Source organism: Myxocyprinus asiaticus, chromosome 13 (genome assembly GCF_019703515.2).
Source record: "Myxocyprinus asiaticus isolate MX2 ecotype Aquarium Trade chromosome 13, UBuf_Myxa_2, whole genome shotgun sequence".
Taxonomy (NCBI): domain Eukaryota; kingdom Metazoa; phylum Chordata; class Actinopteri; order Cypriniformes; family Catostomidae; genus Myxocyprinus; species Myxocyprinus asiaticus.
In genome coordinates, this window is record NC_059356.1 from 25,774,472 (window position 1) to 25,799,964 (window position 25,493).

The window sequence follows — 25,493 nt, forward strand, 5'->3', positions numbered from 1 at the left end:
TTTCACCCAAGAATTCCTTGGTTTCGCCAGACTTGCGCTTGAGGAGTCAAAAATACCATTTAAGCCTATCCACTGTCATGTATATGCCATTATAATGGATGCTATGCCTCTGAATGTAGTACTTACAAAAATTAAAACAAGTATGATGGATAAAAATAGGCCATGACGGAAATTTTACAACTCAGTCCATCAGAGTAACAGATAAATATTTTTTCTAGTGCAACCTGTGGACTGGGGTCAGGTGAACCTAAAAAGTAACTTATTATACAGGGCTTCTTTGAGAACTATTAGTTTTTATGAAAATACTGCTAAAGGCGCATTTCTGCTGAGTTCTCCTTAGAATGGAGTTCTCCCAGATAGCCCACAGTAAAGACATAATTGAGATAAAGCAAGCCAGATATCTGTTTTTATGACAAGCATGCACAAATCTTTTATTCATCAGGTGGCTTGTTTGTCTGTCCCACATTTGCGAGTAACATTTGAAGAGAATAAGCATTGCTGTTGAGTGACTAATGCAGCTGTAAAGCAAGAAAACAGGCCTAACTACAGAGTCACATTATGTCAGAGGATGACTACTGTTTCCAGGCCACAGTGAACAGCCTCTGGCTATGAGCATGCAGAGAAAGAGAGAGATAAAGACCACAGTATGGGGGACTGACTTAAGTCTGTGTATTCCATCACTTAACGCATGTCCAATTTGGCAATTGCTAATCCTTATTTCTATTATTAGTAGTATTTAATTTGTATTATTTAAAGTCATCCCTTGCATCTTTCTTTGTCAGTTACATGGTATATTTGGTTTCTTTTCATAATTTATGTATGTTGTACTGCTCCGTTTTACCTGTATGCAGCTAAGCTAAGCTGTAAATGCTTTGGCAATTTGAATGTACTAATATTTTTTATGAGAGAGGGTGAGAGAGAAGAGGGAATGTAAGCAAAAAAACAAAAAACTATGTTTGATATTAATGTATCTTCAGAAAATCTTATTCTCATTGTGTCACAGTAAAGGACTCCACACATGCTCCATATAACAGATTTAACTGTGTGTGCTTTTACACATGGAAACTAGGGATGGGAATCAGCAGGGACCCGTGATACAATATTATATCGATAACTGGGTCACAAGATGGTTATATTGTAATTCTTTTAGTTTCGCGTAGTTACTAAAAACTATTGGAGAAATATTGCAGAAAGAAGAAATATTGCATTATTGCACAATGTTGACTCTAAGACATTACGGCTTCATTTCTGTTAATGCATGATTTTCTGTAAAGCTGCTTTGAAATGATGTGTTGTGAAAAGCGCTATACAAATAAAAATGACTTGACTGGCTTTGCACAATTATATTCTTAATTTTGGTTGGATAGAAACAATTGAGTGTGTTGACCTAATGTTGTAGTTCGTTTCACTGTCTCACACACCTGCTCTGAATAGCGGTCAGTCTGTTTTTTCGCAAACATGTTAATGTGAATAATGTAACTAAAAATATAGATTTTTGCTATGAGAATATATATAGTGCGTAGTAGTGCAAGGTAAAATAATTGCATTACTTTGAAATATCGGCACCCCCTCTCCACACCTCTAGTATAATCCTGGATCTATTCCAGAATCAACAGTTGCAACTCGCTACAAATGTTCTATGCTCTCCCTTCCTTGGGTGCTCATAATTACCCTGACATTTGACCTACACAGAGCTCAATATCAACACAATGACAGTGCTCCTCTCAGAGCTCCTCTCCTTTGCAGAGACGGGCTAATTCTTTATGATAAAGGGCAGACAGCAAGCTGAAGAAGAGCAAATAGTAATGAAGCTTGTTAGATTTGGAGGGAGAACGCACAGTAGGAGATTACGGCAAAGGTCAGCTCAGTCATTTACTGCATCTACTGACAATGTGCCGCCTATCCGGAAACGTGTGTCTAGTTACCTCATGTGTCTGTCTGTCTCTTTCTTTCTTTCCTTCTTTCCTTCCTGCCATCACTTCTATCTCACACAGCTGATGCAGAGTAATTGAGCATCAAACAACAAGAAAGATGAAAGAGGGGTCGAAAGAGAGATATAAAGAAAAAGAGGGAGAGACGGGTGGAGCAGGTTGACCTGGCCTTGGTGCACCCAACCAAGAATTTTGCTGAGTGGACACTTCACATCTTACTAACTACAACAGGAGGGGTGGGGAGGAGGAGTGGCCCAAACTGGTTTGAGGTCACTTTGAAGTGACAAGCAAAACTGCACAGCAGGAAACTCTCACTTTCTGCCCTCCTACTGTCCCTCCCTTCCTCTCATAATTTGACTGGTCTTTAAGGAGAGCACCTGTACAATCTACAGTGTGTGTTGGAAGGATGAGCTCACAGACTTTATTCACAGTAACGGCATCTTTGAATTTCACCGGGAATGAAAATGAGGCTTTGATGGATAGACGTACCATCTCTTCAATGGCACAAACTGTATAAACCTGTATAAAGCTCCTAGATCCCATCAGATTTTCCACAACTCATGTTGTCTGGAGTTTTTTGTCAACTGGATGTTCTTGGTCAGATATTTTATCAATGTTTTGTCCACGGAACGATCCAAAAACACTTTAAACTGAAGTACAGCCCATTGAACAGACTGTACATCTATCCCTTACAGCCTCTTTATCATTCCCAGTAAAAATCAAAGATGGCGCTGCTGTGAATAAGGTCTGTTGACTCACATTGGTGAGCTCATCTGCAAGCAAATATCTGATGACTAATATTCTAATTTCTCGATAGAAATGGAATCATATGCGGGTATAAAAAAAAAAGGACATTTATGAATGAATTTACTATGTTTAACATTTTCACAGGCTTATGGGATATCATAGGCAGCGAAGGACATACCTAGGCTGTTCATTGTTGAGGTCTTGTTGGTGAGCCTTTTGGTGAGCTCACCAGCAAGCTCATTAAAAGTTCATGTTGAGTTCAATGGTAAACTAAATAACCTCAATGATAAGCTCACTGTCAGTTTTTAATCAAAAGGAACAGAAATCAATAACACTGGCAATTTGCCTGTTTTCGGTTTTGAATTGATCTGATAAATTCATTCTGATATAGTCAAAGTATCATCCTACACTGCTGTAGCGTTTACAGCGTTGATGGAGCTATGCAGAGACATTGATGAGAGTTGTACTCACACAGCATGGGGCTCTTTGAACTTGCCAACCTGCTGGATATGGTACATGAGATCCCCACCATTGATGTATTCCATCACAAAGTATAGGCGGTCCTTTAGACAGTTGAAAAAGGGAGCACAGTTGAGAACAGATGACACAAACATTGAGAGAGTTGAAATCTGTAACAGACAGACTGCAAGATATTTGCCTTAAAATGATTTCTACTTATATGATCAGTACTTTGGTTCCAATGTTTAGGAATTTGAATAATAGCACAGAACTGAACTAAATAAATATGGTTTTCAACCAGGGGACCCTAAAGGTCTTGACAATAGTATAATAATGATATATAATTGCATATTTTAAAGAAAATCCTATGTGCTATGCTGTATTGCATATGTTTGTGTACAAACATATACAATACAGCATAGCAAATAGTATATAAGGATATGCTCTATAGCAGTCTCAACCTTTTTGACTCCAAGGCCCCCCATTGTCTGAGAAAATATTTGAAGGCCCCCCATGTAGGCTATTAGATATTTATAAGACATATCTATTATAAGATATTTCTTCTGCTACTTCTACCGTAATGAGGACCAAGCTTGTTTTTCAAAGTTTTTTAATGTAAGAAACTACTAGCATCAATAGATTAAAACAATTACGTTTAATTATTAATTATATACAAATTATAATAATCTACCTTATTTTAAATAATTTTAAGAGATCTTGAGGCCCCCCTGGAAGTGTGCTGAGGCCCCCTAGTGGGTCCCGACCCCCTGGTTGAGAACCACTGCTCTATAGGATAGCATATAGAACGTCAAGTCGGAGCTTTCATAGAATTCCAAGTTCTGCTCCGACTTCACGCCATGTAAAAATAAAAAAATATAGCTGTGGCCTTAACAGATAAAGAACACATATATATGTTTGATTTGCCATTGTTACCTGAAGCGCTTTCTTCTAAAACATTTAGCAAAAACATATACTGTAGGTGAATTGATGAATTAAAGTAGTGATAAATATTTTGCTGTCAGCAACAACAAAGCCATTTTGGGATTATGAGTGTTGCCATAGAAACTAACAACCGTGGACCCAGGACGTGAACCGTTCCAAATAGAATCTCCCAGTTGCCATCTCGTAATTAAAGTAATTCTGACATGACGTGGAGCTCAGGTGTCATTCTATTCTATTCTGTTATATTCTATTCTATTCCTTAAACACTACATCAAACCACAACCATAATTGTACAGTGCCACCACCATATATAATTCTGATAGCACATATGTACTGTTATTAACAGTGAGACTGTATGAAATGCTGTTATGAATAAAACTTGTGTGTGTTTTGGTATATGTTTCTGTCATTCTGCAAAAATATTTGCTTTTTGTGACATATATCATGTTTTTAACACATACACACACACAGCTACACATACACACACAAATACACACAAGAAAAAATACAGAGATCAAAACACACAGAACATCTTCATATCTTCAAGTTTCAGCCACATTCTCCCTTGGCTTCATTATATTGGCTTTCTTCCTGTAATGGTGAGGCTTATTTTGCATCAGTTGAGGGTGGCAATTTCCTGCAGTGGTGGTGGTGGTGTGTGTGTGTATGTGCTGGTCTGAGGAATTAGAGTCAGGGAGGATTAAGAGACTGAAAGTGATGAAGAGTGTGAGGGAGAGACGGACTGCTAGGCAGCAGTGCTTAAAGGAGGTCCCATCACTGTCAGGAGAAAAAAGGGAGGGCGGGAAAGAGTCTTTACCTCACTCCACTACACACCAACTACCTAAAGCCCCGCTACTACAACACTTCAGCATTCACAACCACACACACACACACACACACACACACACACACACACACACACACAAACAGGTTTGAGGATAATCTACATGACTGCAGCTGTTTGGCTGTCAAATACCTCCTGTGACTGATCTCCCTTAATAAAGAAATCCCCACTCAACACCCCACTTGAGTATTTCACAGCTAACTGGGCTTTATTTGCTCTTAAAGGGATAGTTAATAGAAAAACGGAAACTACAAATCTGACAGTTCGGACTAAATTCTGATTGGACAAGCCACGTTCAAAGCAGTTATAAAATGACTACGAATTCACACCTGTGGGTACCAGAAATCTCTAGATATCTCAGATATACAGGATTTATTTGCACTTGAAGAGATAGTTCATCCAAAATGAAAACTATAAAACAAATATTTACCACTCTATACTCTACCTGGACGAGTTGTGTTCAAAGCTGTTCTAAAATGACTATAAATTACATCAGGGTGAGTAAATGACGACAGAATTTTAATTTTTGGGTGAACTATCCCTTTAACTAACGTGTGTGTGTGCAGCAGGATATGATTTAGTGACGTAGCTTAGTTTCAGACCCAACGTGTTTCCAGAAGTATGATGAAAAGAGCTCGAGCATTGTGACGTCACAATCTTTTCCTCCCCCAGAGTCTCTTCTGTTTCTGACTCAGACTTCCCTATCCCTTCACTCTTGCTTCCTGTCTCAGTTTCTCTGTCTCTCGCTATCTCTCTGTCGTGACAGGAGCTCATGCTGCTCTCTGTAGGATGTTTGGAGACAGCAATGCTGCCTGTCAGAGCTGTGCTGCGGCCACAGATGAGTGTGAGGCACACTGCCCCCCTGTGAGCATGTCACATTCACATGGCTACACACACACACACACACACACACACAACACACACATACACCATTCTTGTCAATGTACAAATGACTGCAGTCTCTAAGCAGTGAGTGGGGGATGGGAAGGGATGGATTCAAGCGTGTGTGTTCGTGCATCTGTGGTCATGTGTTGCAAAATGAAAGAATGTAAAGTGATGTTTGCCTACGCTTGGTGCTTATGTCAGAGGATATACACTGAGAGTAGAGGAGAGACAAGAAGAGATGAGACAAAATGAGAGGAGAAGAGAAGAGCAGAGAAGAGAGGAGAAGAACAGAGAAGAGAACAGAAGAGACAAAATGAGAAAAGTAAAGAAGAGATTAGATAAGACAAAATGAGAAGAGATAAGATGATATGAGACGACACAAGAAGAGACAAGTTGAGACAAAACAAGAAGAGAAGAAACAAGAATAGACAAGATGAGGTAAAACGAGATGAGACATATGAAATGAGTCAATACGAGACAAGAAGAAAATGGAATGAGACAAAATGAGAAGATACAGAATGAGACACCAATAAGAGAAGAAACGAGAAGAAACAAGATGAAAAGAGACAAGAAGGTAAGATATGAGATGAGACGAAATAAGAGAAGAGACAAGAGGAGACCAGACGAGACAAAATGAGAAGAGAAAAAGGCAATACAAGACAAGGAGCGACAAGAAGAGACGAGATAAGAAAAAAAAAGGTTAATGAGACATAAGATGAGACAAAATGAGAAGAGATGAGAGGAGACCAGATGAGAAAAAATAAGAAGAGACAAGATGATACAAGACAAGGAGAGTGAAGAAGAGAAGACACGAGATGAGACATAATGAGAAGATGTAGGACGAGATGCTACAAGATAAGGAGAAACAACTAGAGAGTAGACGAGACAAAAGCAAAAAGAGACAAAGCGTGATGAAGAGAGAAGAAAAGACGAGATGAGACAAAAGTTATACCATGGTCTGAAAGCAGGAGTGTAGTTGAGTAAGGAAAGGTGGTTTTCCTGACAGGGCCAGTACTCTCTTCTCCACCATAGTGCATTCAACATCATCATCCTGGATCACAACGTCCTTCTTGAGTATTTTTATCGCAAACAGCTCATCTCCTCCCTTCCTTTCGGCCAACATGACCTACAAAGAGACAGACAGAGAGAGAAAGAAGGTTGCAGGGATGTTTAGAGTGATATAATCAAACATATAACTGAAGCACTTGTGCAAGGAAACAAGAGGAAATGAGCAAACCAACACCCTAATGCAACAACGCAAAAACTTCATTTATTAGCAGAGGAAACACCGGCCTTTGACTGGAGATCAATACAGCAGGAGGAGCTGAAGTTTACACTCATTCCCAGCATGTTTAGAGCACGTTAGGCCAAAGAACGCAGCTGCAGTGTGGCCTTAAGACCGTTATTACCAAATGAGGCTCAGGCGCAGATGAAATACGATGTGATTACAGGCTCAAAGACACAAAATTACACAAACACATTTGAGGGTGAATGGGGAGAAATGACGGATGGAAAAGACAAAGCTCTCTTGCCAACGTGAGGAAGATAAATAGCAGATTTGAGTGTGGCACAATGGGATAGAAGGTGAAGGAAATTCTGAGTGATGGGAGAACAGATTTTAATTGTGCTCATTTTTAGGACCGAGTCTTAAGGCAGACACACAAAAACAGAAGAAGACACAATCAGAGAAAAAGAGAGGGAGAAAGTAATAGAAGGAAAAGAGAGGGAGAGAGGTGAGAGAGTAGAGGAGAGAAAGAATGTGTGGCATTGAGCAAAGGGGCGAATGTAAGAGGGGATGATGAAAGTGAGATAGAGACTGGCAGCAGTGAAGCAGATTAGGAACATATTTCCCATTACTGAGATGTCTGTGAAAACATCCGTTACCACACAAACACAGATAGTTATGCTCACCTCATTCACAACTATTAAAGAGCCCATGAAATCAAAATTGCAGTTCAGTGGCTTTTAGTCCATGTTTAATAATTTCGAAGATATCTTTGTGTAAGTATACTCATAAAAGTTTACAAAAAAACCATTCACAGATTTAAAATGTAAAGTTTGTCTCTTCCAGGAAATGGACCAAAAATATTGACGACTCATCTTGTACTACATAGATATTGCCCTCAAGACTAAGAATGTCCCACCTACAGATACCACCTGCAACCGACTAGCACCTAGCCAATGATGGTTCATGGCTGTGATAGAACTAAAGCATATTGGCTATTTTAAAAAAAAACAATAAGCCCCAATCTTTTAGTTACACTAGGAAATGTTTCATCAGAGGACCGAAAACTGCATCGTCAGCATGTCTCATGAGGGGATCCAATCCCTAAGATTGTGATTTTGCTTTCTTCACTTATAAATTTAGCTTATAAATTTATAAATCAGAAACATACATCTTGTGTATGTGTAAATGTTTTCAATTTGTGTAGACTTTCCCCTCACTTACAAAGGGATCTTACAAAACTAACAAAGTTTAAAACCAGCTAAAACCAGAAAGCCATCTTAGGCTAGTTTAAGCTGTTTAGTTTAGCAGGGATGGATTTAAATGCGTGTGCTGTTAGGTCTTTCTCTGGAAAAACGAAATCTCCGCGACTGGCCCCAGAACAGTCCAAATTCGTGAAAGACAAACAAGCTCATGTGTCTCATTTAAGTGAGAGGAAGCTACTTTGCAAGTCTGTTTTTCACCCACAGTATAGATTGTTTTTTTGTTTAAAAGAGAATGATTGTTAAAGTGGCCACTTTAATAAAATTAATGATAAAGCTAACTGATATCCAGTATTAAAAGGAATGCATTTCTTGTTTGGTGTCAATGAAGAGGTACTTGAGCCTTACTGATGGGCCTGTGGGGGTACTTAAAACAAAAAAAGGCTGGGAAACACTGCTTTATAGTAGCAATGGGCCTCAAGTTTCACACTCATTACTGTGTGTGTGCAATGAGTTTATGGCTAATCTAATACACCTAACAGACACATCACTTCTTTTCACCAAACATCAGTCTCTGAAAGCGTTTCTCAAATATTATCCCTCATATTGTGCTTCAAGGTCACACTGAGAACATCCTGACAGAGGAACAGTAATGCTTGGACAAACTTTACAGCAAGACAGAAAGTCTGGCTCTGCCTTTTACCGCTCTCTCTCCAAAATAAAATTCACATATTGAAATGAGGTGAGTTATTTCAGTGTAAAGACAGCCCCAGATGGACACCTTGTGACTGACCATGGGAAAAGAAAAGCGATACACTTCAACATTACAGAGGACACCATCTGCTACTCACAGAATCTACACCCCAACACACACACACACACTACTCTGGCAGCATAGCAAGCAGGTCACATCCATTCCACATCCGTTCCAACGCATTCATTACCGCTGCATACCTGTTTAGATAAACGCACATCAAACAAAAGACTGCACACCGAGTGCTCAAAAGTCTCAAGGACGTTTCCAGCTAGTGTAGCCATCCAAAAGTGTCTGAACTGTGGGAGAACTTTTGCAGAATTAGTGTTTTGGTTTTGACTGCTGTGTCTATAAACATGAGTCTTCAAGATCATGACATTTGTGTGTGATGTTTGGTCACCTCTGAGAACGAAGGTGAATGTCCAAACTGGACAGGTTGCTCTGTCAGAGAAAACATTGCAGCTGACATTTTGTTTGTCGTGATGTGGATGGCATCAAACAGAGCCTCGGTTAATGAGGCTGACAGAGGTCTAACCACTACACCTCAACATATCAATATCATTTTAAAAGCCTGTTGCCATGGCAACTGCCAGCGGCTGGAACACGAGCTAGAATGAACACTCACCCTCCTATTTCCCTTCTACCTCTCTTTTGGTGCTGCATTCTAGCAATTTCAGCTCTTTAGAGTGACCTTGTCCTGGCTGAGATTACCTGCTACCTGAAGCACAAGTAAGCCTACCTGAGACACCTCTCAGAGAGAGAGAGAGAAGCCCCATTCACACTCACAGCAATGATTTTGCTGGCAATATAAAATTAAGCAATATTTTGTATATCTTGCATTTTTTAGTTGGTCACTACCTTTCCTAAAAGCCTGCCATTAGACTGATTTCACAATCTTTCAGGGCTGCACAACTAATCAGAACAACATTAGAATCACGATACAGTCATATCCGATTAATAAACTACAAAAGGCTGTGATTTGATTAAATTTACACTTGGTCTGTGTGCACTTCAGAGTGAACGGGTGACACTGTTCTGTGTGCACGCGTGGGGCTCATGATACGTTGTTTTCAGCAGTCTAAGAGCAGTTTGCGAGCTTCAAGTTCCTATGCAAATCTACAAATGCAACACAGTATGACAGAAAAGGAATAGATGACTTTTCTTTTCAGTAAAATTTCGGGCTGTCAGTTGTTTACATTTTTAACTAAAATAATTACATGATGTACCAATTAATTAATACAATTAATTGTGATTAATCGCATATGTCAACATTTACTGCGATAAGTCCCCATATATAATGATTAAAATAATTACATACTGTATATAATATACAATAAAATTTATAATTCAGATAATTCAAATACATTACATCATACACATATATTGTGGCAGCAGACAAGTTCAGCATTTCTACAATACAAATTAGCATAAAAGCCAAAATATAGTTTCTTTGAACATAAACCTATTATTGGCTTTCTTCCCACTGCTCTATTTTTAATTGTTGTTCTCTGTACTCATGCGTCAGACAGATGCTTTTGGATCATCTCACTTTGGTTGGTTCACGTTTCACTTGTTTTTAGCATCTCTAGTCATAAGCACTGTGTTTTAGTTAAATGTAGTTTGAAATGCTGAAGAAGTGTCTAGAGATCTCTGCGTTCTGTTGGTCCAGCTGTCTTTGAGAGCAAAAGTGCGTCGTCTGTGGAAGGCTGTGCTGCCTGCTCGTTGGTTTGACAAGACAAGTTGCCTGTACGACTGGAGCTGACTGCCCCCTAATGCCACATAAAGGAAATCTTGAATTTCTCAGATGGTAGAAACATTCCTTTTTATGGAATTTATGTACGGATCGGGGTCGTTTAATTAGTAGGTCCTTGTGGTGGTGTGGTTACTCAACTCAATCTGGGTGGCTGAGGACAAGTCTCAGTTGCCTCTGCTTCTGAGACCGTCAATCCGCGCATCTTATCACTCTAATTGTGGCTCATTGTGCATGACACCGCGGAGACTCACAGCATGTGGAGGCTCATGCTACTCTCCACGATCCATGCACATTTTACCACGTGCCCCATTGAGAGCGAGAACTACTAATCGCGACCACGAGGAGGTTACCCCATGTGACTCTACCCTCCCTAGCAACCGGGCCAATTTGGTTGCTTAGAAGACCTGGCTGGAGTCACTCAGCACACCCTGGATTCCAACTCGTGACTCCAGGGGTGGTAGTCAGCGTCAATACTCTCTGAGCTACCCACGCCCCAATTGTGCAAATATTTTTAACATGCACTAAATTAGCGCATTAAGTCGACAGACCTGGAACAAATACATGTAGGTAAATAATGCTTTTTTATTACCATGTATTGTTGTATACTGGTGGATATAAATGAAAATGATTAAATATTCTTCCTTGTGCTCATTTGGTTAAAAACTGTGGAAACAGTTCCATCATTTGTTTGAAATGATGGTTTTCTCTGATAAAAAAAATTAAAATAAATACTATTAAGCAATTTCAGAGCAAATACATAATTATGAAGATAAATATCCAATATAGTCAACAGGCTGAAAAATATTGAGATATACAGTAATTTTTGTAGCCATATTGCCCAGCCCTTCTAGCAACCAACAGTACAGGGACCTGGCAACCTCCAGTGATAAAATCACTGTCAGTGTGAATGGGGCTTGAGTGAGAGAGAGAGAGATAGGGGAAGGCGAGAGTTACCTTTCCAAAGCTACCCTTGCCCAGCACCATAAGAAAATTGAAGTCAGACAGTTTCATGCGGTCCCGGTTGCCATTGCTGTCGAATTTGGAGATGGCATTGGAGGAGGAGCTGTCTGTTTTGCTGGGACCAATTTTAGCTCTCTGTTAGGAAAAAGCAAAAAGAAACAATCAGCTTGAAGTAGAGTGGGGTCATAGACAACATACAAACACACTCACAAAAAAAAAAAAAAACAGAAGAACGAGCCGGATCATGACATTGACATTACTTGTTAGCTTGTTTTTCTCTGTAGATGTTACTGAATTTCTTAAGCAGTTCTATTCATCACCTCCCCTTTCTAAATCTGTCAAACATACCTGTCAACCCAAGTGCAGACGAAGCAAGTTTTGCTTATTGTGTGTGTGTGTGTAACAGACTGTGTGTTTTTAATGGGAATAGAGATATTATGTCTTTGACAGCATTAGCTGAACAGATCTAAAGTGTTCTTCGACACAGAGAAAGTGGGTGTGTGTATGTTAAACTGTGGCACAGTGTGTGTGAGTGTGTGTATGTCTCGCTCTCCCCGGGTGAACGTTTAGTTTCTGGCAAGGATCTCACTGCCCAAGCTGGCAGGCAACGGAATGACAGACGGCCAGTGTAAATGTCTGTGGTTCCTTCTGTGTTAAGTGTGTGTGTGTGTCACAGGGCACAGTCATTAGGGCCGTCGGCTGAAGGCTAAGGGGAAGTGTAGTGCTGATTTCCTTGTTCACCAACTTTCTCCTTCACAGTCTACTGAGAGCTGATCCATTATCTACAGCTGTGAGCCAATCACACCTGCAGCAACAGGTCATGCGCGCACACACACACACACACGCACACACACACACACACACACACACACACACACACACACACACACACACACACACACACAAACCCCTCCTATCATTACGAGGACTCTCCATAGATATGATGATTTTTATACTGTACAAACTAAATATTTTATCCCCTAACCCTACCCCTACCCCTAAACCTAACCCTCATAGAATCCTTTTGGCATTTTTACATTTTCAAAAAAAAAAACATTGTTTAGTATGTTTTTTCAGCCGTTTGAATTAAAGGTACACTAGGAGTATCCTCGTAAACCACATTTATAGCAAAATACCCTCGTAATTACTAGTGTGTAACTCGTAAACCACAAAAACCAACTCTCTCACACACACTCTCCTCCTCAAATGCACTAAAAGCTTTTCTCATTCACAACACATTTGGACAGCAATTGGCTGACAGACTAGACACAGACCAGTGTCTCAAAATTCCTCAGATACTTCTTTCATTGTATACACAGACACAGAAAAAATCTTATTCTTAAGGGCCGTTCACACCAATCATGTTTTTGCATCTGTATGTGCTTGTGCAGTAGACAGATGTATTTGACCGTTGTGTCTCATCCACTCATCCAACCTGTTATTTTTTTTTCAGCGTCTTGCGCAGGAGCGGTGTGTTTTTTTAGACGAATATAATTTTCTTCCATGGAGCACAAAATGTGATTTTTTATTTTTTAAAGAATATCCTGGCCACTCTTCTCTCATAATAAAAGTGAATGAGGACTGGGACTGTCAAGCTCCAAAATGTCATAAAGCAACATACAGCTATCATAAAAGTAGCAAGACTTGTGTGTTACAGTATATTCCAAGTCTTCTGAAGCCATACTTTGTGTGAGGAATGTACCAAAATATAAGTTTTCATTCACTGAAAATCTGTACATGCATGTGTTCAATTAGTGTTGTCTGCTTCGAGAACGAATCTTATTTTTCTCTAAATATTCATGAATCAGACTGATCTAGCTCTAGACTCAATGAACAACTGAAGTAAAATATAATCAGTGAATAATTATTTATATTTCAACCTGTTCCCCACAGAAAACTATCATCTGACTTCAAAAGACTATAGTTCACGAGTTGAACTGAGTTTTATGGTGCTTTTTTTTTTTTTTGTCATTTTGAAGCTTGACCACCCCAGTTCTCATTCACTTACAATACATTACACAGAAAAAGTTTCCAGAACATCCTTCAAAAATTCACCTTTTGTGTTCCACAAGAAAAAAAGTCAAATGGGTTTGGAATGACAATCATTTTTGGGGGGTGAACTATTTCTTTAATAATCTCCACAGCTCATGCTCTGTTCTGTGCCACATTCCACAGTCTCTCTTTCCCTCTCTATCTCTCTCAGTTTCTGAAGGTCGTTGTTCTGTAGCTCTGTGGGCAGGGACATGTGGCCGCTGGGGAAAAGCCTTCTGAGAAGCCCTGTCTCCCCGCCAAAACCAAGAGTTGAGTGGCGGCATTGATCTCTGCCTATACGCACACACATAGACATACATGCACACACAAAACGCTCTCCACCTCCATCGATTGCTGGGCTGAGCGAGCGATTAGCTCTGTATCCAGCCGAGATCCTCATCACTGGACTAAGGCAGTATTTCTTTTGTAAAAAAAACACACCCAATCTTCTGCTCTGCAATAAAACCCCATGCGCACACACTCACACAGATAGGCTATGCAGCATCATATGCTCTGCCCGACCCGGTGGCAACAACTTCTATTTGTCTGATTTAGAAAGGACAGGATGGATGTGAGAGAGGAGGAGAGAGAGAATTGGTGGTGAATAAAAAGGGAAAGGAGACAAATGCTAATGTGGGTAGATTTCCACGGAGCTAAATGCATTGCTTTCAACATGCTCCACTGCACACAAATACCGCTATTTCTGCGCAGCGGTGTGGAGGGAGGAGTAAGACAGAGAGAAATAAAGAGAAAACGAGAGAGAAAGAGAGAGAGAGAGAGAGAGAGAGGAAAACAGAAAGAGAAAGTCATTTCTTCATAGTGGTAAGACCTGAAGGGAGGTGGACACATCCTGACAGGTCAAACTACAGGTGAATAAATGTTGAGGGGATGCTATCAACAGGTGGGCGGCTATTAAGTGTGACGTCCTAAGATTTCTGATTACCCCTGTGCAACATAATGCTCCACACACATACAAACACAAACAAACAAAAATTCTGGACATGTTACAGTCCAGGGCAGGCTATCAACATGCAATCATGCAGAAAAACTACAGGGCAGAAATGCAGTGTTGGGGGAGAGGTTTACTAGACACACCATTTCCTTTTTCAGTAGTGTGAAAGTAACTCGCCTGTTTTCAAAAGATAGCATAGCTTTTCTATTAAGTTTTTATTTGTTATTTTATTAGGATTTATACACCAATGTGTACTTATCAAGGTGTAAGAAAATATTTATTACTTTTTCCTTGATGGTTACACTAGTTGACATTTTAAGTCAGAAAATCTAAATTAGTAACACTTCACAATAAGGTTGTACATGTAAACATTATTGGTAACACTTTACAAAACATGAATTACCAATGAACAATATACTTTTTAGCATTTATTAATCTTGGTCATTGTTAATTACAACATATTATAGATTTTTCAGTTAAATGTGTATGTTAACATTAGTTAATGCATTATGAACGAACACAAACTGACAATGAACAATTGCATTTTTTTTTTTTATTAAAAGGATAATTCACCCAAAAATGAAAATTCTCTCATCATTTGCTTACCCTCATGCTATTTCAGATGTGTATGACTTTCTTTCTTCTGCAGAACACAAATGTAGTGAAAAAGGAGTTTTATTTTGGTCTGTTCTCACCCAAAACCAACTGGATTGCTTTAGAAGACATTGATTAAACCATTGGAGTCATGTGGATTACTTTTATGATCCCTTTATGTGCTTTTTGCAGCTTCAAAGTTCTGGCCACCATTCACTTGCATTGTATGAATCTACAGAGCTGAGATATTATTTAAAAAAATCTTCATTTCAAATCAATCTTCATACACATCTCAGATGGCATGAGGGTGAGTAAATGATAAGATAATTTTAATCTTTTGGTGAACTATCCATTTAACATTAATCACGATTAATAAATGCTGTACAAAAATAATGTTCACTGTTAGTTCATGATACCTAATGCTAAGTAATGTTAAGGAATAAAACCTTATTGCAAAAATACTTCCTCAAAACTTTATTTATTTATTTTTTGCAATGTCATAAAAAGGCCAAAATATATATTTTTCCCCCCTGTTTGACATGTCAACAAAATGGCCTCCTGCATGTTGGTTATTACACACTCACGGCAGACTAAACATCCAAATATTAACAATATATATATACTGTACAGTACTGTGCAAAAGTCTTAGGCACTAGTGAAAAATGTTGCATAGTGAGTGTCAAAAATAATGTCATTAATAGTTTTCATTTATCAATTAACATCATACAAAGTCCAGTAAACAAAAAAACAAAAACAAAAAAAAGCTAAATCAATATTTGGTGTGACATCCTTTGCCTTGAAAACAGCACCAATTCTCCTAGGTACACTTGGAAACAGTTTTTCTTTGTTGTTGTCAGATTGGATGTTCCAAGCTTCTTGGAGAAATTGCTACAGTTCTTCTACTGTATGTATTTCGGCTGTCTCAATTGCTTCTGTCTCTTCATGTAATCTCAGACTGACACGATGTTCAGTGGGGGGCTCTGTGGGGGCCATGCCATCTGTTGCAGAGCTCCTTGTTCTTCTATTCAATTCTCTTCTATTTGCAAACTATTGTTTGGGAGTCTAAAATGTATGAATCCTATTGACAAACTATAGCTGGAGATATAAATAACCATCTTAAGACAAATGCTTTTGTGAAACATCTTATGTACCTAAGACTTTTGCACAGCAATGTATCTTTTTTCCCGAAATGATAAAAAAGATTCCTATATATATGTATATATATATATATATATATATATATATATATATACACATACACACACACACACACACACAACTGGTCAAAAGTTTTGAAACACTTGACTGAAATGTTTCTCATGATCTTAAAAATCTTTTGATCTGAAGGCGTATGCTTAAATGTTTGAAATTAGTTTTGTAGACAAAAATTTAATTGTGCCAACATATTAATTTATTTAATTACAAAACTAAAATGTAATAAAAAATAAAAAAATAAAAGTTTTTGAAATTGATGACTTGGACCAAATAATAAAGAAAAGCAGCCAATAAGTGCCCAACATAGATGGGAACTCCTTCAATACTGTTTAAAAAGCATCCAAGAAGTTGGTTGAGAAAATATCAAGAGTACATGTCTGAAAATTGTAGGCAAAGGGTGACTACTTCGAATATGCAAAAATATAACACAGTTCTGATTTATTTATTTTTTTAGTCACAACATAATTCCCATAGTTCCATTTATGTTATTACATAGTTTCGATGACTTTACTATTATTCTAAAATGTGAAAAAAAAAAAAAAAAAAAAAAAAATATATATATATATATATATATATATATATATATATATATATATATATATATATATATATATATATATACAGGTGCATCTCAATAAATTAGAATGTCGTGGAAAAGTTCATTTATTTCAGTAATTCAACTCAAATTGTGAAACTCGTGTATTAAATAAATTCAGTGCACACAGACTGAAGTAGTTTAAGTCTTTGGTTCTTTTAATTGTGATGATTTTGGCTCACATTTAACAAAAACCCACCAGTTCACTATCTCAAAAAATTAGAATATGCTGACATGCCAATCAGCTAATCAACTCAAAACACCTGCAAAGGTTTCCTAAGCCTTCAAAATGGTCTCTCAGTTTGGTTCACTAGGCTACACAATCATGGGGAAGACTGCTGATCTGACAGTTGTCCAGAAGACAATCATTGACACCCTTCACAAGGAGGGTAAGCCACAAACATTCATTGCCAAAGAAGCTGGCTGTTCACAGAGTGCTGTATCCAAGCATGTTAACAGAAAGTTGAGTGGAAGGAAAAAGTGTGGAAGAAAAAGAAGCACAACCAACCGAGAGAACCGCAGCCTAATGCAAAATCGATTCAAGAATTTGGGTGAACTTCACAAGGAATGGACTGAGGCTGGGGTCAAGGCATCAAGAGCCACCACACACAGACGTGTCAAGGAATTTGGCTACAGTTGTCGTATTCCTCTTGCTAAGCCACTCCTGAACCACAGACAATGTCAGAGGCGTCTTACCTGGGCTAAGGAGAAGAAGAACTGGACTGTTGCCCAGTGGTCCAAAGTCCTCTTTTCATAGCCCAAGTTGCTTGAAGTCCAGTGTTAAGTTTCCACAGTCTGTGATGATTTGGGGTGCAATGTCATCTGCTGGTGTTGGCCCATTGTGTTTTTTGAAAACCAAAGTCACTGCACCCATTTACCAAGACATTTTGGAGCACTTCATGCTTCCTTCTGCTGACCAGCTTTTTAAAGATGCTGATTTCATTTTCCAGCAGGATTTGGCACCTGCCCACACTGCCAAAAGCACCAAAAGTTGGTTAAATGACCATGGTGTTGGTGTGCTTGACTGGCCAGCAAACTCACCAGACCTGAACCCCATAGAGAATCTATTGGGTACTGTCAAGAGGAAAATGAGAAACAAGAGACCAAAAAATGCAGATGAGCTGAAGGCCACTGTCAAAGAAACCTGGGCTTCCATACCACCTCAGCAGTGCCACAAACTGATCACCTCCGTGCCACGCCGAACTGAGGCAGTAATTAAAGCAAAAGGAGCCCCTACCAAGTATTGAGTACATATACAGTAAATGAACATACTTTCCAGAAGGCCAACAATTCACTAAAAATGTTTTTTTTTAATTGGTCTTATGATGTATTCTAATTTTTTGAGATAGTGAATTGGTGGGTTTTTGTTAAATGTGAGTCAAAATCATCACAATTAAAAGAACCAAAGACTTAAACTACTTCAGTCTGTGTGCACTGAATTTATTTAATACACGAGTTTCACAATTTGAGTTGAATTACTGAAATAAATGAACTTTTCCACGACATTCTAATTTATTGAGATTCACCTGTATATATATAAAATAAAGAATGAGTGTTTCAAAACTTTTGACCGGTAGTGTATATACAGAATATATAAAAAAAAAATTTTGTATTACTTTTTTTTTTTTTTTTTTTTGCTTTAGCCTTTGAAGGAATATTCCGGGTTCAATACAAATTAAGCTCAGTTGACAGCATTTGTGGCATAATATTGATTACCACAAAAAATAATTTCGACTTGTCCCTCCTTTTCTTTAAAAAAGCAAAATCGAGGTTCCAGTGAGGCACTTACAATGAAAGTGCATATGGCCAATGAAAGTGAATGGGGCCAAGCTTTAGAGGATTTAAAGGCAGAAATGTGAAGCTTACAATTTTATAAAACCATTTACATTAATTCTTCTGTCAAAACTCATGTATTATTTGAGCTGTAAAGTTGTTTAAATCATAATTTTTTGTCATTTTAGGGTTATAGGGATTGTTGACATTATATCGTCATGGTAACGAAGTTGTAAAATTGGTTATAACTTTACACGCAAAAGGTAAGTAAGTGATTTTTTCACACTAAAATCATGTTAACACTCATATTGTTTATGTCTTGTGGCTATACTTTTGTAACAGTGAGTATTTTAACATAAAACAAATTGGCCCCATACACTTCCATTGTAAGTGCCTCACTGTAACCTCGATTTTTTCTTCCTTTTTTTCTTTTCCTTTTTCTCCCAATTTGGAATGCCTAATTCCCAATGTGCTTTTTTTAAGTCCTCGTGGTTGCGTAGTGATTCGCCTCAGTCTGGGTGGCGGAGGACAAATCCCAGTTGCCTCTGCGTCTGAGACCGTCAACCCGTGCATCTTATCACGTGGCTTGTTGAGCGCGTTGCCACAGAGACATAGCACGTGTGGAGGCTTCATGCCATCCACCGCGGCAATCACGCTCAACTTACCACGCGCCCCACAGAGAACGAACCACATTATAGCGACCACGAGGAGGTTACCCCATGTAACTCTACCCTCCCTAGCAACTGGGCCAATTTGGTTGCTTAGGAAACCTGGCTGGAGTCACTCAGCACACCCTGGGATTCGAACTAGCAAACTCCAGGGGTGGTAGCCAGCGTATTTTACCGCTGAGCTACCCAGGCCCCCTGATTTTTGCTTTTTTTAAAGAAAAGGAGGGGCAAGTCAAAATGTATTTTTGTGTTAATCAATATTAGGTCACAAATGCTGTCGATTGAGCTTAACTTTTATTGAACCTGGAATATTCCTTTAATTTGACTTCTTGTCTTTTATTCTGGATGGTTATACCACCTACACTTGTTTTACTGTGAGCCCCATAAAACATATCAAAATTAATTTAAATTCAGAAATCGAAAAGATGTTCATAAAAGTGAGTAGAGTATTTTTTTTAATAACATAATTGTTCCAATATAATGGTTAACATAAAGTCTATAGAAACATTTGTATCCATAGAAAACATCCAAAGTTGATCCAAAATGAGTGTGAGATAATGAGTCATTTCCCCATCTCTGTTTTCATGCTGGGCCAAATCTGGCTACAGCTCACAACAAGGGAACAAAAGTTGAGTTGAGGGTACCGCACTGAATGTCGTATGATGTGGGTGTTCTGGCCCTACAGCACATGAACAAGAGTGACTGGCTCCAAGTTACTGACACCCATCCTGAGGGAGGCCTGCCGGCCAGTCTGCGTATGGGTGTGTATGTGTGTGTGTGTGTGTGCGCATGAGTGTGCGTGTGTGTGTGTGTGTGTGATGGAGCAGTGCTATCAGGTAGCCTGATACAATCCCGGCCTTAATGAGCTCAATATGAGCACCAACAGAACAATCCTTCATCTACCTCTCTGTCTTTCCACACAGACCTGTCCTGACCACAAAAACCCTTACAGAGAAAGTCAGATGACCTGACTCAGTAGCTAAAAGGTAGGGCTAATATCTCAATAGTTTTCAAATACTATATATTTATTATATTTTAATCAGAGGAACCATCATTTCAACCAAACAGCCATTGTTGCCGAGGTTTCAAAAAGTTTTATGTAAGAACTAAAACACAGTAAACGTCTAGTTAAAAAATAATCAAGGTTAAAAATCTAGTTAAAAATAATCAAGTTTTCAGCAGAATATTTTCCACTGAATGAACTCTAGGAGGAATTACATTTAATAATTTTTATTTATATGCATTAATATAACAATATGTATTAACAACCAGCAATATTTACCTACATATACTTGTACTAAAAATATAAAAAATATAAAAATATAAAAAATGCTACTTCCAAGAGACTTCCATTCACATTATTGAGTGATGATAACGTTAAACCACAGTTTTGAAATAATTTACTGAATTAACTGACACTGATTGACAAATTAATTGAACTTAACACTAACACAGTTTTTGCCACTAAATTTTAAATCAGTAGCTATTAAAACACGTCTGAACACATCCATGCTCCTGGTCACAAGATAAGAAAGTGGCCGGGGGGGGGGGGGGCAATTGGCCCGGTTGCTAGGGTAGGTATAGTCACATGGGGTAACCTCCTCGTGGTCACTATAATGTGGTTCTCGCTCTCGGCGGGGCGCATGGTGAGTTATGCATGGATGCCGTGGAGAAAAGCGTGAAGCCTCCACACGTGCTACGTCTCCGCAGTAACGCGCTCAACAAGCCACGTGATAAAATGCGCGGATTGACTGTCTCAGATGTGGAAGCAACTGAGATTCGTCCTCTGCCACCCGGATTGAGGCGAGTCACAACGCCACCACGATGACCTAGAGCGCATTGGGAATTGGGCATAACAATTTAGGGAGAAAAAGAAACTTAATGGCCAAAAAAAGACATTAAAATCATCTAAAATTTCACAATGTTGCTTAATTTTATATCGCCAGAAAATTCATAACAGATACTGTATATTGTTAATACCTGATGTAAACCCCCTGCCGGGAGGGTCTTTTTCTTACTCTCCTGATGCTCCAAATAAAGCCTAAACATCTTCCCTGAAATCCATTCACACCCTCAAAACATTCTGGGAATGCAGGGTCATTCATCCTGAGCCAGCAACAACAGAACAACATAGATCTGAACAAGACACCAGCCGTGATGCTAATCTTTTAGAGAATAAGTCAACGTACCTCACCATGTCAGATTACACAGAAAAAGAGAGATGCAAAACAAGAAGAGCGGGGAAAAAAAAACTTGAATGGATAGCTCACCCAAAATGAAAATTCTGTGATAATTTTTTACCCTCATATAATTTCAAACCTGTATTAATTTCTTTCCCCTATTGAACACTAAAGGTGTAAAAGGATATCCAGGCCAGACCACTTTTCCATCTAGTTAAAGTGAATGAAGTCTAGGGCTGGTCAAGCTACAAAGTTTCAAAAAGGAATTATCAAAGTATCATAAAAGTGGTCCAGATGATGCATGCAAGTCTTCTTAAGCAATGCAACTGATGGATATTAAGTCTTATTCACTGATAATCTTCCCTCCAGTGGGCTGTCAACCACTGTGAATAATTCTGAATCAGTTATTTGAACTTGAGAACTGGATCAGTCTGACAAATCATTTAGCCCGGTTTTGTGAACTTAACTGATTTGTTGAAAAGATGCCCCTCAAAAGAGAGATTTGGTAATTAATTAAATGGCACTGCCAAGGAGAGCTTGGGCAGATGTCAAGATTTCTAGGGAATAATCTTGTTCCTCATTCGAAGTTATTGTATGACTTGAAATATAGTGGATGAGTCATATGAACCACTTTCAAGATACATATATGGTGCCTTTTTTGTCATTTTGAAGCTTAACAACCTCAGTCCTCATTCACTTTGATTAAATGGAAGAGTGGCCAGGATTATCTTTGAAAAATGTACCATTTGTGTTGCACAGAAGAAAGAAAGCCATAGAGGTTTGGAACAACATGAAGTGAGTACAAAGAAAGAATTTTCATTTTTGGGTGAACTACTAATGTTTGGGTTTTCCTCTAATATGTAAAATGCCAGCCAATCAGATGAGCTACAGATTGACCATTTCTCACATTTTGCATTATGCATCACACCACTAGAGAAAACACACACACACACACACACACACACACACACACACACGTTCAGTATACGGCAGTCCGAGCAGCGCTAAGCCTCGCATCGAGTTGTTCATAAATAATACCATCATGCACTGGGTCCACAGCTGGGTCTGCTCGCGGGACAGTTTGAATTATGCAAAGACCTGCACAGTCCATGCCCCTACACACACACACACACAAAACAACACACTCATATGGCACAGACATTCTACATACATCTCACACATATTCACATTCACGCACCAACAGGCACAAACCGACTGTTGAGACACTGCAAGGGAACAATTTTCACATATCAATTTAGTAGGAAACATGTCTGAACTACTAACTCCACAGACTGAGAGAACAGAAAAGGGAGTTTAAAATGTGCCTGAATCAATCAGCCAGGGAAAACAATGCCAGGTATCACAGGCTGCGAGCTGGTTCATCTCTCTCATTCACCTCATTCAAATTTGGATGAGCAAGGCAGAATGCAGGTTGACAAGAGTGTGATTACTTTGGGAGGATGCTGGGATTTGGCACTATGTTATTTATGCCACATTTGTCAGTGAGTGATATATGCTTCATGCACAAAGACCTTTCTCTTTGCCTCTCTTCTCTTTCACTCTGTTTCATTCTCTTGTCCTGCTGCCACACAGTTAGGAGAGTTAAAGTCGAAATGAACCGCACTTTTTAATGTATGTTCTTAGATTACATTTTATTGTCACGTTATTACATATTAACAGAAGAATATCTGTCTTCGCAATATTTCATAAAAATTTAATAACTAAATGTAACCCTGTCCTACAACTACCTGGCTCTATTCTGGTATATAACACCTGCTTTTCACAATCCAATCAATTCCCATTGAATAAAATCAAGTACCAACCTAAATTATTTCTCATTAAATCAGATTACAGAACTAAAATAAGTTTAACTCTAAACTAATCAAGAATGCCACATTTTCATTACAACAGTCTAAGCAAAATTAGGTTAAATATGTTTCTTATTAGCCTGTGTCTTTTGTGTTTAATGTATCAGTTTTTCTTTTTTCATTTTCTTTTTGAATTTTACATTTTACATTTCAAATTCAAAGTGATTTGGCATAACCATTTCATACAATACAAATAACAAAAACAGACAATGGGGCCAGTGATGGAAATAAAATAAATAAAATAAAATAAAAACTACATGTGAAATGAATGTGAACAAGACATTAATTAACATTAAGGATATTCTACAGAACAGAATATTCTATTGTAAATTATAAAATGGAATACAGTCCAGACAGTGATAATACAATGTTTCTGCTGTGCTAAAATCCACAATATAGAGTTATGACACACTACATTTACATTTAGCTGACGCTTTTTATCCAAAGCGACTTACAGTGCCCTGATTACAGGGACAATCCCCCTGGAGCAACCTGGAGTTAAGTGCCTTGCTCAAGGACACAGTGGCGGTGGATGTGGGGATTGAACCAGCAACCTTCCACTTACCAGTTCAGTGCTTTAGTCCACTACACCACCACCACTCCAATGGAGTGATTCAAGAAATAAGGTACAGTCATGGCTGAATGGGTTGCGGGCATTCCGCTGTGCGTTGTGCCTTTTAGCTGTGACTATACTCACAATATGGCCTCTTGTACCCAGTGGTGTAGCCCCCCCCACCCCAGAATATTACAGATTATTCTTTGACTTCTAATATATATTTACAAAATAGTTTAATAATTTAAAAATGCATAAATTCTGATTTCTGAAAGTGTGAAAGACCTGTTTGAATGTGCCGCTTTTCTGCTATTAAGGAAAATTGGGTAAAAATTTTTTTGGCCCATCCATTTTTAATGAGGCCCACCCAAAAGTCATTTCCTGGCTACGCCTTTGCTTTTACCTTATGGCTTAAATATAGAATTTTCTCAACCTTCTATTGTAGTAAATAGACAACTGGTAGTAATGATGGGTGGTTAGGTTCTAGTTTCATAAGTTGTGGGATTCAAGTAGGAATTTAAATATATACATGTATACACACATATAGACATTTATGAACATTTACATATACGTATATCATACTCTACACACAAGAAACTAGGTAAACACACAGGAGACAACTTACCTCAAACTTCTGCCGGAATTCCTCGTTGCCTTCTTCGCCCTCCGCTGGGACAGGTACATTGAAGTACTCACCCTCTTCCTGACTGAGCAGTTTAAACCTGCATGTGTGTGAATGTGTTTAAATATGTTAGACAGTGAATAATGTGGGAGTTAGATGAGTACAGCTTCTCTGCAGCATCACATATGTTCAGACAGTAACAGAGGCATTAAAACCATCTGTGATAATGGCTCCATCTAGCCACTATAGGAACTGTACTCTGCTCCATTTAAACCATTCAGACACTTACAGTTTCCCTCACAGCAGGGACGACCTTCACTATGATCTTGTATGGAGAGGAATCCAACTGGTTGGAGTTGCCTCCAAACAGCTTTTAAACATTTGAAGGACAGCGTGATACGCTGCCTCATTTTTAGAGCTTTTAACATCTGTGCTTCCAGATAGCAGAAAAACAGCTTCCTGTCTGACTTTGTGAGGCAGTGTCAGAATTAAATGGAAATATTTGCCCCCTGGAGATGATTTTTTATGGATATTTTTAAAGACAGAGGGCAGATGGTTAATTCTAACAATGTAAAAACACACAGCCTTTTCATCCATTTATGTCAAAAACTTAAACTGAATTCTCAATCTGAACAATTATTGCTATAAAATTACGGCTATAAAATTAAATCAACATGATATATGATAACACTAACACTCAGATAGAATAAATGTTGACTACGTAAACTATAACATTTTGT

At 38.5% G+C, this 25,493-nt stretch overlaps 1 protein-coding gene across 3 annotated transcripts in view; it reads right to left on the reverse strand.

Moving 5' to 3' along the window:
* Positions 1–25,493, reverse strand: part of LOC127451031 (protein kinase C beta type-like) — a 203,671-nt gene that overhangs the window by 46,058 nt on the left and 132,120 nt on the right. For all 3 annotated transcript variants that reach the window (XM_051715510.1, XM_051715509.1, XM_051715511.1), the window contains 4 exons: positions 24,757–24,853; positions 11,697–11,837; positions 6,761–6,934; positions 3,150–3,241 (listed from right to left, as the gene is read on the reverse strand). In XM_051715510.1, coding sequence (XP_051571470.1) covers positions 3,150–3,241; positions 6,761–6,934; positions 11,697–11,837; positions 24,757–24,853 — 504 coding nt within the window. The remainder of the gene's footprint in view (positions 1–3,149; positions 3,242–6,760; positions 6,935–11,696; positions 11,838–24,756; positions 24,854–25,493) is intronic.